The 16237-nt window shown below is 38.2% G+C and overlaps 1 protein-coding gene across 1 annotated transcript in view; it reads left to right on the top strand.

The window, feature by feature from the left end:
* The first annotated feature begins 13204 nt into the window (after positions 1-13204).
* Hadh (hydroxyacyl-CoA dehydrogenase) overlaps positions 13205-16237 on the top strand; it is a 44661-nt gene continuing 41628 nt past the window's right edge. The window contains exon 1 of the mRNA XM_027935403.2: positions 13205-13433. Within this exon, the coding sequence (XP_027791204.2) occupies positions 13302-13433 (132 nt within the window). The 5' untranslated portion in view covers positions 13205-13301. The remainder of the gene's footprint in view (positions 13434-16237) is intronic.

Below are 16237 nucleotides of genomic sequence, written 5' to 3'. Positions count from 1 at the left end.
TTCAGTGGAAGAATGTTTCCCTAGCTTGCATGGGGCCCTGAGTTCAATTCACCTGCACCAAGCTGCAAAAAAAAAAAAAAAAAAAAAAGTAGTAAAAAATGCTACTAGCATTAGATTTTATGCACGCTGTAAATTTACTGAAAAGCCTTCTGCTGCCCCCTTGTGGAAGAAGAAAGTTTACCAAGACTCAGATGCAAAAGTTACACTGGAAGTTGAAGAATTTTCTCCAGGAGCCTGGGATTAATACCGTTTAGTTATGTAAAGTGTCTATTTTTTCTGCTATGTTAATAAAAAATGTAATTATAAGGGGTCTGGGGCTGTGGCTCAGTGGCAGAGCACTTGCCTAGCATATGTGAGGCACTGGGTTTGATTCTCAGCACTGCATATAAATAAATAACATAAAGGCCATTGACAACTAAAACTTTTTTTTAAATTTTTTTATTTGTTTTAATTAGATATACATGACAGTAGAATGCGCTTATGTACTATGATATATCATACATAGATGAGATATAATGTCTCACTTTTCTGAGTATACATATTGTAGAATCACATTGATCATACAGTCATGTACATATATAAAATAATAATGACTGTTTCATTCTACTATCTTTCTTATCCCCACATCCCCTGTCTTCCCCTCCTTTCACTTCCCTCTACCCAATCTAAGGTAATTCTATTCTTTTTTTTTTTTTTTTTGCATTACAATTCTTAATACACGTATATACTGCGATTTTTGTATCTCTGTATATAAAGTATGTTGACACCAATTCAAGTCTTCATACATGTACTTTTTATAATGATGTCCATCACATTCCACCATCCTTGCTAACCCCCTGCCCACTCCCTTTCCCTCCCACCTCTCTTCCCTATCTAGAATTCATCTATTTCTCCTATGTTCTCCCTCCCCACCCCACTATGAGTCATCCTCCTTATATCAGAGAAAACATTCCATATTTGTTTTTGGGGGATTGGCTGGCTTCACTTAGCATTATCTTCTCCAAGGCCATCCATTTACCTGCAAGTGCCATGGTTTTGTTCTTTTTTAATGCTGAGTAAAATTCCATTGTGTATATATGCCACATTTTTTTTTATCCATTCATCCACTGAAGAACATCTAGGTTGGCTCTTCAATTTAGCTATTGTGAATTGTGCTGCTATAAACATTGATGTGGCTGTGTCCCTGCAGTATGCTGTTTTTAAGTCCTTTGGGTATAGTCCGAGGAGAGGAATAGCTGGATCAAATGGTGGTTCCATACCCAGTTTTCCAAGGAATCTCCATACTGCTTTCCAAATTGGCTGCACCAATTTGTAGTCCTACCAGCAAAGTATGAGTGTACCATTTTCCCCACATCCTCTTCAACACTTATTGTTGTTTGTATGCAAATAGCTGCCATTCTGACTAGACAGAGATGATATCTTAGAGTGGTTTTGATTCGCGTTTCTCTGATTGCTAGAGATGATGAGCATTTTTTCATATATTTATTGATTGATTGTATATCCTCTTCTGAGAAGTGTCTATTCAAGTCCTTAACCCATTTGTTGATTGGGTTATTTGTGTTTTTTTTTTTTTTTGGTGTTTAGCTTTTTTAGTTCTTTGTATACCCTAGAGATTAGTGCTCTTCTGATGTGTGAGGGGTAAAATTTGCTCCTAGGATGTAGGCTCTCTGTTTCACCTCATGGATTGTTTCTTTTGCTGAAAAGAAACTAAAAAATATATATATATTTTTTAAAAAAATGTAAGTATAAGGAAAACAATAAAACCTTGCTCTTTTCAAGAACATCTGACCAGGTATACAAAGGTAAATTGTAGACGAATTCCCAAGGGCCCACAACTCAGGCCTTTGGTGAGAGTTGCCACCTCAGGCCTATGGAGACCAGTGGAAAGCGGGACATAGTGGGATGGTGAGCACAGGACTAGGAGTATGGTACCCCCAGACCCAAGCCTGACCCCTGCTAGTAACTCACCTTTTGACCTCTTTGGAGCAAAGTTTATTTCTCTATCAAAGATTTGGGGAGATGATAACTCCCATCTCTCTAGTTTCACTATTCCACCATCACAGTCAAGGCTTTAGACTATCACCTTAGATAACACTTTGGTTACAACTTCATGAAGAACCATTAGCAAGACCACCCAGTTAAAGCCATCTCAGATTAATTCACCTAGGAACTCAATGAGTTAAGTTTTCAGCCTAAGCTTTGTGGTAATATGTCACACAGCAACAGAGAACTAACACACTCTTGAAGTAGCAGCCAGTATAATCTCTTTAAAGTAGAAGTCTACCCAGATCTTGGTTCTGATACCATTCCCACTAAAAGGAACCAGAGCTCCTCAACAAAATGACTGGCTTTGGAGCTAAGGCAGAGTGGGCATCAGGTGAGTCTATAATGCCAAAAATTTAGGAACTGCTTGAGAACATGATGGGGAAATATCTCAAGGAACCATTGTGGGTAGTTCTTACTAGTCAATTCTGGCTCCTTTTGAATACCAAAATAATTAAATGCATAATGTACAGTAAGGTAACTATGGTTAATGACAATATGTTATATTTTTGAAAACTGCAAAAAGAGTGAATTTTGTATTCTTACCACAAAAATGATAACCCTGTGAGGTGATATATTGGTTAATTATTTAGTTTAACACTTCCATAATGTATATACTTCAAAATATCATGTTGTACATGATAAATACATGCAATGTATCAATTTAAAAATACTAATAATTTGATACATTAAGGAATTATACACCTTTGGAAAGATTAGGAATTCATGAATCCGTACTTCTAATAAAAACAGTAAGAGTGTGGGCTGGGTTTGTGGTTCAGTGGGAGAGCACTTGCTTAGCAAGTGTGAGGCACTGGGTTTGATCCTCAGCACCACATAAAAATAAATACATAAAATAAAGATATTATGTCCATCTACAACTAAAACACAATAATAATAAATATTTTTTAAAAAACAGTAAGAGTGGACAAAAGATATGAAGAGAGATTTTAATAAAGAAGAGCTATGGGGGCTGGGGTTGTAGCTCAGTGGTTGAGTGCTTGCCTCACATGTGTGAGGCACTGGGTTCGATCCTCAGCACCACATAAAAAAATAAATAAATAAAACAAAGATACTGTGTCCATCTACAACTTAATTTTTTTTTTAAAAAAAACAATCTATGAATAGCTAATAAGCATGTGGGAACATAGTCAACATCATTAGTAAATAGGGAAATGCATTAAGTGTACCTTTTCACACATATTAGTATGTTTATAATAAATAAGAGAAAATAAGTGTTGGTGAAGATGTGGAGAGAAGGGAACCCTTATACACTGCTTGTAGTTACATGAAATGGTGTGGTTGCTTAGGAAACAATTCTGTGGTTTATCAAGTTAAACTTGAAACTGCCACACCTCCCAGCCATTCCACTCTGATCTAGCCAAGAGCAATGAAAACGTGTCTATATAAGGACCAGTATGTGAATGTTCGTACCAGCTTTATGCACATAGCTCTAAACTGCAAACACCCTAAGGTGAATGACTAGATAAAATGTTCTAGTTTGGTATAATAGAATTTTATTCAGTAATAAAAAGGAAAAACTACCAGCTGTGTGGTGGTGGTGTACACCTGTAATCCCAGCAACTGGGGAAGCTGAGGTGGGAGGATCACAAGTTCAAAGCCAGCCTGGGAAATTTAGCCCAAACTTGTCTCAAAATAAAAATGACTAAGGATGTAGCTCAGTGCTCTTATATTCAGTTTCCAGTACTAAACATAAACAAATAAATAAAAATTTAAAAAATGCTATCCCAAGAATGAGACTTAAAAAACATTCTGCCAAGAGACACTACATATTATTTGATTCCATTTATATGAAGTATTTATAAAAGGTCAATCTACAGAGATGGAAAGTAGATTAGTGATTGTTTGGGAATAGGAAAGACAGTAGAATGAATTGGATTTAACTTTCCTATGCTCATATATGAATATATGACTAGTGAAACTCCACACCATATACAATCAAAAGAATGGGATCCTAATTAGAATAAGTTATACTCCACGTATATATATATATATATATATCAAAATACACTCTACTATCATGTATATTTGAAAACAACAAATGAAAAACTGAAAAATAAATAATAGCCTTATTGAGATTTATTTTACATATCATAAAACTTGGGCATAAGAATGGAGATTCACTTTAAATGGGCATGAAAGATCTAATTTGGGTAATGAAAATGCTCTACAATCTATTTATTTTTTTATTGTTTTTTTAATTGATTTTATTTTTTAAATACATGACAACAGAATGCATTACAATTTTTATTACATATATAGTGCACAATTTTCATATCTTTGTATATAAAGTATGCTCATGCCAATTCATGTCTTTATACATGTACTTTGGGTTTTTTTTGCATTACAATTCTTATTAGACATATATATCACAATTTTCATATCTCTGTATATAAAGTATGTTGACACTCAATTTGTGTCTTCATACTTAGACTTTGGATAATGATGTCCACCACATTCCACCATCCTTGCTAATCCCCTGCCCCCTCCCTTTCCCTCCCACCCCTCTTCCCTATCTAGAATTCATCTATTTCTCCCATGCTCCCCCTCCCTACCCCACTATGAGTCACCTCCCCCTTATGTCAGAGAAACCATTCAGCAGAAAATGCTCTACAATTTACAGTAATGTTTGTACCATTTTGTAAAGTTACTGAAAAAATCATTGAATTTTGTAAAATTGAAATGCCCAAGTTTTATGCTATGTAAAATAGATCTTAATAAAGCTGTTATTTTTCACTTTTTCATTTGTTCTCTTTAGATATACATGACGGTAGAGTGTATTTTGACAAATATATATATGGGAAGTATGACTTATTCTAATTAAGATCCCATTCTTTTGATTGGATATGATGTGGTTTCACTAGCCATATATTCATATATGAGCATAGTTATGTCCAATTCATTCTTCTGTCTTTCCTATTACCATCCCCTATCCCTTCCCTTCATTTCCTTTTGTCTAATCCAATGAACTTCTATTTTTCCCCTCCCCAACCTTCTTTGTTGTGGGTTAGTATCCACATATCAGAGAAAATATTTGGCCTTTGTTTTGGGGTGGGGGGACTGGCTTATTTCACTTAGCATGATATTCTCCAGTTCCATTCATTTTCCCATAAATGCCATAATTTCATTTTTCTTTATGGCTTAGTAATATTCCATTGTGTAAGGCTATTATTTTTTAAAGAGAGAGGCATGGCAACTAAATGCAATACCTCAACCTAGACTGAATTCAGTACTAGAAGGAAAAAAAAAGTCTCGAAAGTACATTACTAGGTCAACTAAATAAATTGGAGTATAGATGATAGATTAGTTTAAAATGTGTATTAAATCATTGAGGTTGATTATGTTTGTATAGGAGAATTACTCTATTCTTAAGAAATACATACTGAAATATTATAAAGGATCATGATGTGGGTAATTAATGGTACCCTCAAATGGTACAGAAGTTATATCTGTCTATATAAAGATAATAGATAAAAAAGAACAGATGATAAAGCAAATGTGGTAAAATATTAATAATAGGTGGGTCAGTATAAGGAGTATAAGAGTTTATTTGCTTTCTTTCTTTCTTTTTTTTTTTTTTTTTTTTTTTTTGGTACTGGGAATTTAACCTAGAGATGGTTTACATTTCTATTTTGAAACAGGGTCTCCCTAAGTTGTTTAGGGCCTCGCTAAGTTGCTGAGTCTGGCCTCAAACTTATGATCTTCCTGCCTCAGCCTCCTGAGTCACTGAGATTACAGGTATGTGCAATGTGCCCAGCTGCACTGTTTATTCTTGAAACTTTTCTCTAAGTTTGCAATTATCTCCAAATCAAAAAAAAATGAAAAAAAACTTGATTGCAGTTGTGACTGTGAATATCATAAAAAGGTTCACCTTGATCTGGCTCCTTATTTTTCCAATTTCATCTTCATTGACCCAAAAGAGCCCCCATGTTTTAATTATTCTATTTCCGGGCCACTCTCCCACCTCTCTTCCTTTACAATCTTGATATACATTTTTTTTCTCCGTGTGGAATGCCATTTTAGCTCTTTCTTTGCCTGAAAACCTTCTAATCATCCTCCAGTTTCTACTGTAATGTTTCCACTATCATGTACTAGCTTAGCACACTGGCTGAATCATAGCTTGCACACAGATAGAACCAAGTTCAAGATATGGCTCTCTACTGAGGCCTATGAAGCCTCAGGCAAGTTATTTTCTACTCTAAGTCTCAGTTGACCCAAGATAAAGATAAGAATAATGATATACCTTTGAAGTGTAATGGGAATAGATGGGAAAATACATGTGGGACACTTATCACATAGTCTGTCAAATTGAGCATTCTTTAAATGTTATAGGGCATTCTTGCCCACCCACCTGTTCACCCTATTTCCCACCTGCCAACATCACTGTCATGACTTAGTTCCATTTTTATCTCTCCTACTATGCCATGAGCCCTTGAAGAGCAAAGACCACATTCTGATCACATCTGTATTTTTCAGCACCTAGTGTCATGTCCAATAGATATGAGATGAGCAAAAACATTTCTTTCTCCCATAAAGCAATGTTACTTCCAAAATCAATGCTTTCACTTTTAAAAGTAATTCAAAGAGCCACTATCAGCCTTCTTTCACTCTAAATGCTTGGCTGTAACGAAAGTCTTAGAATTGTAGTCAAAACATTTTAATTTGGGATTGACCTTTAATTCATTTATAGGAAATCTAGCAATTGGGCTCTTTATAAGAGACAGTTTAGAAAGTTAGGATACTTTGGTTATTTGTGGCTATAATTTAAGGTACTTGGAAAATAACAGAAGAAACTAGATGAGTTTAGGGGCTGGGGTGGTTGCTCAGTGGTTAGAGTGCTTGCCTAGCATTTGGGAGGCACTGGGTTCCATCTTCAGCCTCACATAAAACTAAAGTGAAGGTATTGTGTCCATCTATAACACACAAACACACACACACACACATATATATATTTAAAAACAAGCTAGATGAGTTTGGAGTACTGGGCCAGGATTTAGAAGTTTGGTCTTCATTCTGTGAAGAGGAGGAGAGCACAATGGTCCTCTTTATAACTTGTGACCATTGACATGAGAGGGAGGTGGAGTAGGGCTGAAATGCTGGGAAGGCACTCTAGAAATGGGAGCAGCCTCTACACAGCAGATACAAGCTGACTGCTATCCTGGGTACCAACCCAGAGGAGATGAAATCACCACCTTGTGAAGATACTAGCAGGCACATGTTCACGGCAGCATTATTCACAATAGCCAAGATATGGAAACAAACTAAATGTCCACTGATGGATGAATTGATTGTAGAGATCAGGTTTGACATGACTACAGGCATGTTGGTCCTAATTGCCATTTGGCTCACCAGATGACCCTGGCTTCCATCCCAATCCAAACAAAATTGTTAAGAGAATTGACAGAGTGTATGATGTTGGCCATTGATATCCTGTTTCTTTTTTTTTCTTTTAGTTGTCAATGGACAATTAATTAATTAATTAATATGCAGTGCTGAGAATCAAACCCAGTGCCTCATACATGCTAGGCACAGGCTCTACCACTGAGCTACAACCCCAGGTCCACTGGACTATTTCTTAACTGACGTTGGACATGTCACTAGTTTTTGAGACAGTCCAGGCACATTCTGGTGGGCTGTGGCCCATCTTTGTCTAGCTTAGCACGTAAACTACTTCCTCCTGCCTTGGGATATGGGGAGTCTTCCGTTCAAGACGTGCTGCTGTCTACAAGTCCCTGGTAAATTACACTTTGTGTGATTTTGGATCTGTCTCTTTCTTTGGTGTCTCAGCCTCTTCTGCCTTTGGTGGCTGGTTCTCATACAAGAGATAGGACATTTCAGAAACAAGATTTTTTAAAATGTGGTATTCATATACAATGGAATATTATTCAGTCTTAAAAAAGAAGATCTTGCCATTTGTCAAACATGAATGGACTTAGATGACATTATGCTAAGTGAAAGTGAAATAAGCCAGACTCAGAAAAATATTTCATCGTCTCACTTATAAGTAAGTAAAATCAGTATTTTTAAAGAGCATGAATGCACACAGAGAGAATGAAACAGTGGTTAACATGATAGGAAAAGAGAGAAGAAATGGGAAGTATAAGTCAAAGGATACAAAATATGTAGTATGAACAAGTTTAGAGATCTAATGGATAACAGATCTAATGGATAACAGATCTAAAGTTAATAAAACTGTATTGTTTTGGGAAGTTTTATTAAATACAATCTAGCTGCACTATCCCCTTTTTTACATTTTTTTAAGAGACAGAGTCTTCCTGAGTTACTTAGGACCTTGCCAAATTGCTGAGGCTGGCTTTGAACTTCTGATGTTTCTGCCTCAGCTTCCTGAGCCCCTGCACCACTGCACCCAGCAGTAAGCCATTTCTAAGGTGGAATTGATGGCATTTGATGGCCAATTAGATGGGAATGTAGTGGTAAGGGGGAAGAACACTCTTGGTTGGGATCATCATGGGAAGGCATTTTGGGGAGTGGGAAATAATAGCCATAAATTTTGATAGGGTTACATTTGAAGGATGGAAGGGGTTTCCAAGGAGAGATAACCAGTAGAAAATTATAAGTCAATGTTTGTGTTTGAGAAATCTGAGTCTATAAGCTGGAAAACAGGATGTTATAGAACACATGATTCCTACAGAGTCATCAGGCAGAAACATCAGGAAGGACTGCCAGAAACTTGCAGCTCTGGGGTTTATTAGTAAAGATGTCCAGCTAAATCCATCTGCTTATTTATTTATTTATTTATTTTTGGTACTGATGATTTAACTCAGGGATGCTTTACCACTGAGCCTCATCCCCAGCCCTTTTTATATTTTTATTTTTAAACAGGGTCTTGCTCAGTTGCTTCGGGCCTCATTAAGTTGCTGAGGCTCTCCTGGAATTGTGATTCTCCTATCTCAGCTTCCTGAGTTGCTTTGAGGTCAGAGGAGGTTCAAACCCAAGCCTGGTCAGTGATTAGGTGATAACAATTCATAAGAGACTTTACTAGTCAAAACCTGACCTTCCTTTTTAAGCTTTAGGCAAGGATAACATGACAAGGAGAGCCTTAGTGTTGCTATGAAGAGGCAAACAGCATAGTGGTCAAGAACATGAGCCCTGAAAACAGACCATCCTGGGTTTGAATTCTGCCAGTGTCATTAATTAGCTGTGTAACCTTGGCTAAGTGTCTGAATCTCTCTTGGCCTGTTTCCTTATGTGTTAAAGAACTGTGTGCCCTTGGCACAAATCATGTAGGATTATTGTGAGGATTTAATAAATTGATTCACATGAAGCACCTAGAACAAGGGGGATCATGGGAAAGGGCTCAATATATGTTGGCTGCTACTTCATGCAAAACCATTTAACATAATTAGCAAGTAGTATATAAAAATTTCTCAAAAGGATGACCGCTATTATTAGTTATAGTTGTTGGTAAGGCTAATACACGGTTAGCTTTGAAAGTATGAAATTTTATATGTGGAAATCCTAAGAAAATAAACCAAAAGGTGTGATTTGTTTGAAAGGTATGATTTATGTAAAATGGTATATCCTGCTGATACGCCATTTTCCCTTTGGGTGATAATGAATTTACATTGTGCCCTCTTCAGTGGGAGTCTTATAATCTCAAGCAAACATTTGGAGAATTGCTGGATGAGGTTAGAATAATTGTCCATTCTCAATAATTCAGAAAACTTTCCCTTCCTATAAAATAGGAGAATCTTGTGACTCTACACTCAATAAATCCCACAGCGATTAATGCTTATGGTGAAATTGTACCTGCTTCCCTCTGTGTGCTTGAAAATGTGAACAATCATTTCATCTCCTCAACAAGAAAGCCCAAGCAACTTCATGCCCATATTGGAAAATGTTGTATGATTAAAATTCAGATTCAGATTTGCACCCACTGTACTACACACTACTTTCATTTGTTCCAAAGGCAGTATTTAACACAAATGAGTGTTTAAGTGTTTTTACCACCTGGATTCCAAGACACCTATGTGTCAGACTTTCTAGACTTTAATTTTAACTTGTGAACTGGGAATGCCATCACTCTTTGAAACTGAGAAAGATTTTTTTTTTTTTTGAGAGAGAGAGGGAGAGAGAATTTTTTTTTAATATATATTTTTTAGTTTTCGGCAGACACAACATCTTTGTTTGTATGTGGTGCTGAGGATCGAACCCCGGCTGCACGCATGCCAGGCGAGCGCGCTACCGCTTGAGCCACATCCCCAGCCCCTGAGAAAGATTTTTCAAGTAGAAAATGGAGGTGGAGAGCAGCTGGCATTGGGACAACTGCTGGCATGATAAGAAAATCCAAGGTACATGTTTAAAGTCTGCCGTTGCTGTGACAATTTTTTCCCTAAAAGCTCAAGATGATACAATTATTCATAAAATAATTTTAATAATTATGAAGAGAGTCTGCCTTGTGTATTTTGTAAATCATTATGAGAGTATGTTTCAGTAGGGTTTATGAATCCACAACTGTGCCCTTTTCAAACTAGTGATATGCCTTAATCAAACAATTGCCTCCTTAGAACCTCAGGAACAATGTCAATCACCATTGATTTTGAAGAAGGTAAGCTTTTACGTGGGTGTTGTGGACTTTTCTGTTGAACCACCCTGAGCAGTCACAGTTTTCTGCCATAAGAAATCTAGAAATTGTTCAACCGGAGAGTCAACATTAATTTTTCGCTATTTCTCAAAAAGTCAGAAATCAATCAATAGTTTTCCATAAGTAAGACAATTACAACTTGCTTAATGATTCTCACCTCCATTAATGTTCCTGGTTGTTAATAAATCCTATCCCTCAGTCTATGTGCCGGTCACCTGCCAGTATCGAGATGGAGTGTTAGCTCAGCTCTTCACAATGCTTTGTTGGAGGTAAAGAATCTACTCAGAGCCCACTACCATGCATGTTGTTAAATAATGCTTCTTTGTTGTCTATTTTTAAGTATTACAATTTTTGAATTATGGAATGAAAATAAAAATGTCATTTCTTACTCTGCTTTTTAAAGATTTACTTTTTTAGCTGTAGGTGGACACAATATCTTTATTTCATTTTTATGTGGTGCTGAGGCTCAAACCCAGTGTCTCACGCATGCTAGATGAGTGCTCTACCTCTGAGCCACAACCTCAGCTCTCTTACTCTGTTCTTTATTGCTTGTTTTCTCTGAGTTGATTCAGTGACCAGGGTTACGATTCCCAGTACTTCACTCTTTCTGCAGAGAGATGAAATACAATTCCAAGAACAAGCTGAAGGTGCAAGTCAAGAACTACAGAAATTCTTACCAGCTTCCAAATGTCCAAGACCACACTTGAAAAACAACTTGCTGTCCTAGCAAAGGAAGAATGATTCTATTGTAACTGTCTATTCTATTGTAATCTTACCAGGACTGGGCAGGAAGAAGAGCATGGGTGGCCCTCTTGCTTCAGAAGACTGTAAATGGGCTAAAACTCTCAGTATAAATTATCTGAAAGGTTATTTTCTCAACCATTTTCTTTGACAGGCAAGGACATTAAAGCCAAGAAAGGGCAATTGGTTGAAGAAGGTTATACAGCTCACCGGTGACTGCTCCAAGACTTCTGAATTTTCACTACAGCTCTCTTTCTTTACTTCACACCTTCACATACCATAGAGGACCTCATATTTGTGAAACACTAAAAATACCGCAGTAGTGATACAGGCTGAATATTAGTGTTCCCACCAAATTTATACTTTGAAGACTAATAAGAGAGTAATTGGACATGGGCCTTTCAAAGATAATGAGGTCATGAGGGCAGGCCCTCATGAATGGGATGAATTCCCCATGTAGCTAACTTGCAGCTTCTACCTTGTAAGGTTATACCAAGGAGGAACCACCTATTAGTCAGGAAGCAGGCCCTCACCAGACATAGGATCAACAGGTGCCTTGACTTTGGACTTCCCAGCCTCTAGAATTGTGAGAAAGAAGTTTTTATTGTTTAGCAATAAAAGAGACTCAATTTATAAGACCTTTGACTTATGGTATTTTGTTATAGCAGCCTGAATGGATTAAGACAAGTGTTATTCTTTCTTTCCTGAGGAAAAGAAATTGTACATCTGAAAACGTACCATATTTGGGCATCATGTTGTACATTACACGCAAATTTCATCCTATAAAACATTATGACCACACTGTACTTAGGTTGTATTTTGCCTTTCATTAGATAAACTTGTAAATGAGGATTAATAGTTAAAATCCACTTAAACGCTCATCCTCCCAGTCTACCATCATAGCTTCCCCTCTAACCACACTTAATTCCTCATCTCCTTTTGTTGTTGCAGTATGGGTCTGCCTTTGCATTTACTGCTTCTCCTGCCTAGAATTATCTTTTCTTTATAAAATTTCCAAATTATTCCTGTTACTAGGTTTCTTTGTGTGATATTCCTTTCCCATTTCTAGTTCCAGAGGTTTTTGCATTTTGCTACGGTGTAACACTTAAAGGATTCTACTTGAATATAACACTGTCTCTTCAGCCAGTAGTGACCTCCCAAGCCTAACAAGGTGCTCAAAACATGCTTCCTCCATGTTTTTGCAGTATTAAATATAAAGATCAGATCAAAGCAATGGCACAAAGGATTCACTATATTTACTTTCAGTTGGGAGCAGATGACTTTTGTTTGGATGGTGAATCTGTGGGTTCTTTTATACATTAAAAAGTAAGTAAACTTATAGAAATTCTGTATGACTACAGCACAATAATTACAAAGTATTCGCAAGAGAAGATTTGCCTAGAGTGTATCAAGTCTTCCATTGCTAAGAAAGATACTCTTCCTTTGCTTTCTAATCTTATCAGTTCCTCTCCAGAGGTTGCTCTTTGACCACAAGCTCACTGCATTAACTAACTTTGAAATAGATAACTAAAGGTCAACTCTCCTTTCCTTCCCCGGGCCTGATCTTTGATTTGGAACCGACGGGTCGCCAGACATTTGATAGGAGGGTTGGCCAAGTGTGCTGCCTTGGGTTTGGGAGCCAGGCGGGGCGGAGCGCCCCTGAAAGCGAACCCCAGTAGAGTCCAGACGTTCAAATGCGGGCGCCTGACGTCTGAGCCAATGGGCAGAGCAGGCGCGAGTCCACGCCTCCGTTGACGTCAGGGCGGCGCCGCGGCGCGCAGGCGGCGGGCCGCGGGGTGCCCGCCCCCAGAGGTCCGCTCGCCGCCTAGGCCGAGCTGTTCTTGCTTAATCCTTCGTCTTGTTTCGCCGTCGCTGTAGTCGTCCCTGCACCATGGCTTTCGTAACCAGGCAGTTCGTGCGCTCCCTGTCTTCTTCGTCCAGCGCTTCGGCCTCGGCGAAGAAAATTATCGTCAAGCACGTGACGGTCATCGGCGGCGGGCTGATGGGCGCCGGCATAGCCCAGGTGAGCGGCCCCACGGGCAGCGAACCACGCTCGCTCTGCCACCCACCCCGAGACGAAAGCGCCGGCAGGTGGTGGCCCTTCCGCCGGAGTCGCGGGGAGTTTTCACCCGCCCCTCCGGGTGTAGTTGAACTACGTTACGTCTGGGCCGGTGAAGGAACAGCCAATCTGTGTCTCCCCGAATTCAGTGTTCTTGGCCCGGTCCCCAGTTCCTTCCTATCTGAAATTCCAGCCTTCCGCAAGGCCCCATGAAGGTTCGGTGGAGAGTGTTGGTGAAGGCAGTTTGGAACGGGGCCGTGCGTCAAGTTACAGGGGCACCAGGTTCAGCATAACTTGTTTGATCGCTGCCTTACGCAAACAGAAATTTACTTTCAGAGACATGCACTGCTATCAGTTTTAAGTTTACTTACCAGCTTTTAATAATAATGCAGTCTTTGTCAGCAATTTTCTTCCCTACACGGACTCCCCGCTCTTCCCCGTGTTTCCTTCGTCTGCTAGGTTATAAAGAATAACAATAGTCACCACTTTTCTAACACTTTGTAAATACACTCTCCTAATCCGAATTCGTGGAGGCCTGGAATTCCGCCTAAGGCTTCTGGAGGCAACTTTGACCTAGTGCCCTCAGTGCAGAGAAATCTGGGCTCTCTTCCCACGCTTAGGACAGTGGGAGCTGGAGATAAAACAGTGGAGAGGACTGAAGAAATAGAGAGAAGGTTTTTTTGTTTGTTTTGTTTTATTTTGTTTTTTGCAGGACTCTGCTCTGTTCCAGCTCCATGATTCAGGTTCAGAGGTGCAGTTGATTATATGGATACAATGCTTTTAGTTTTTAGGGTTTTTTGTTTGGTTTGTTTGTTTTTTGTTTTCCACAACCAGTTATGTTCCCACTCATGTCAGAGAATTCTGATTTGCACATCCTAGCTGCTTATCATTAATTTAAGTCCTTTGCCCTTAAATTGTTGGGGAATGGAGGAGCGGTTATTGTCACCTAATTTTTCCTTTGGAGTGTTCCTAAACTGCACTAACTATAGTCACGAAAGAGTTTAATTTTTATTTATTTATTTGTCTTTTTTCCAATTCATACTTCCATGTTACTTAACATTTTTTTACTATTATTATGTGTCTTTATTTCCCCTTCCTGCATTTTTTTTTGCAATATGTTAATTTGATTGCATTTCCCCCTAAAATCTGTATTTCTGTAGTGTTTTATCTTTCTGATTTTTACTGTCTCCCATTTCTTATGAGATCATGGTTTTGGACATATGTTGTTCTTTTCATTGTACAGATACCCTGGCTGCTAGGTTTTGGTGTCCTCATAAACTCCATTATGTGTGGCATGACAGGAATAAGTCCCTTCAACCTAAAAGTTTTACACATATTACAGAAAAAGTTCAGTGAGGCAGATGCCTGTAATCCCAGTGACTAGGGAAAATGAGGTAGGAGGATCATACCTTTGAGGCCAACCTCAGCAACTCTCTGGGAACCTGTTTCAAAATAAACAAATGAATATATATATATATGGGTTGGGGATGTAACTCATTGGTAGAGTGCCCCAGGGTTTAATCCCCAGTTTAGGTGGGGGGCATGTTGTATTTCATGAAGAGACAGAAGCAGCACCTCAAATTATAGGCATGATGTTGGAACTTTCACCTAAAAAAAAGAGAAAGGAGAAGTGACTGACATTAAGGAGATACATAGATTTGATAATTTAATCCTTCATTAGCTGGACCAGGAAGTGCCTTTTGAAACTTAAAGGAAAAAAAGAATGCTATTTACCTACTAGGTTGGAAAAATAATAAAATTGTTATTCCAAACGGTAATGAAACCCAAAAGCCTAAATAGTGGACCATCATAATAGTAGTTCCATCCTTAATGTAACAGTTTAAGAGATCCTAGTTATTTTAGGTGACGACTCTAGTCCTATAAGGTGTCAGGAGAAGAAATCACTAGAAGAGAGTCTCCTGGAGTTCAGAGGGAGAAGGGGCAGGGGAGCTCAACTCAGGACAAATAGAGCCCTTGGCATACATGAAAGAAAAAAATTCCAGTAGGAGTCAGTAGAGGCACAGAGATCTATTTAAGAAAGCAAACAGTACACTGTTCAAGGGAGAATGCAGACCATCTTGAGAGTGAGAGACAGTGGTTTAGGGGTTTCTGGCTCTTGTTTTAAATGAAGGATGTAAGGTATGATAAGAAAAGGTATGTAAAGTTGCATCATTCTCATTATTGTAAGACAATTTATGGTGGTCTGATCATTCTCAGGATCCTTAGCTGACTTGGTCTCTGTTATTTGAGCAATAGGTAATACTAGGAGGTTCCCTAAATTATAGGTTCCTCAAAATATTTGTATTTCTCTTTGCTTAATCTATTAAAGTGTTAATCCATTGTTTAACAGTGCTTAAAGTGATTATGAGGGAATGAATTTATGGTCAACTTTAAGATTTATAGATTTCCCCTAAAATTTTGGAGTGACAGCCCTGGTAAAGAGACTGGCTTGCTATGTGGAAACTCAAATTAAAATTATATTTTCTTGTCTTTCCTTTATGTCTTCTTTCTACCCATTTTAATTTCTTCTGCTTCAGAGGGAAAAGGTGCTTTCCTGTGAAACAAATCTATGCAATATTTTCAGTGGGTTAGATGATCTCGTTTTGCATTCTTCCCTGTAGCAAGCAGTCTAGGCAATAGTACCTCATTCTTTTTGCTTCTGGATCAACAGCTTTGGCAGAGTAAAAATCTGTTTTGCCTATTCAGTTCCACTGACATTACTTGATATGTTTTGTATACAGATGGATGTCAGTATAGGCAGTTGGATG

This window comes from Marmota flaviventris, chromosome 7, assembly GCF_047511675.1.
Source record: "Marmota flaviventris isolate mMarFla1 chromosome 7, mMarFla1.hap1, whole genome shotgun sequence".
Classification (NCBI taxonomy): domain Eukaryota; kingdom Metazoa; phylum Chordata; class Mammalia; order Rodentia; family Sciuridae; genus Marmota; species Marmota flaviventris.
This window is presented reverse-complemented; position numbering and strand designations above follow the sequence as displayed.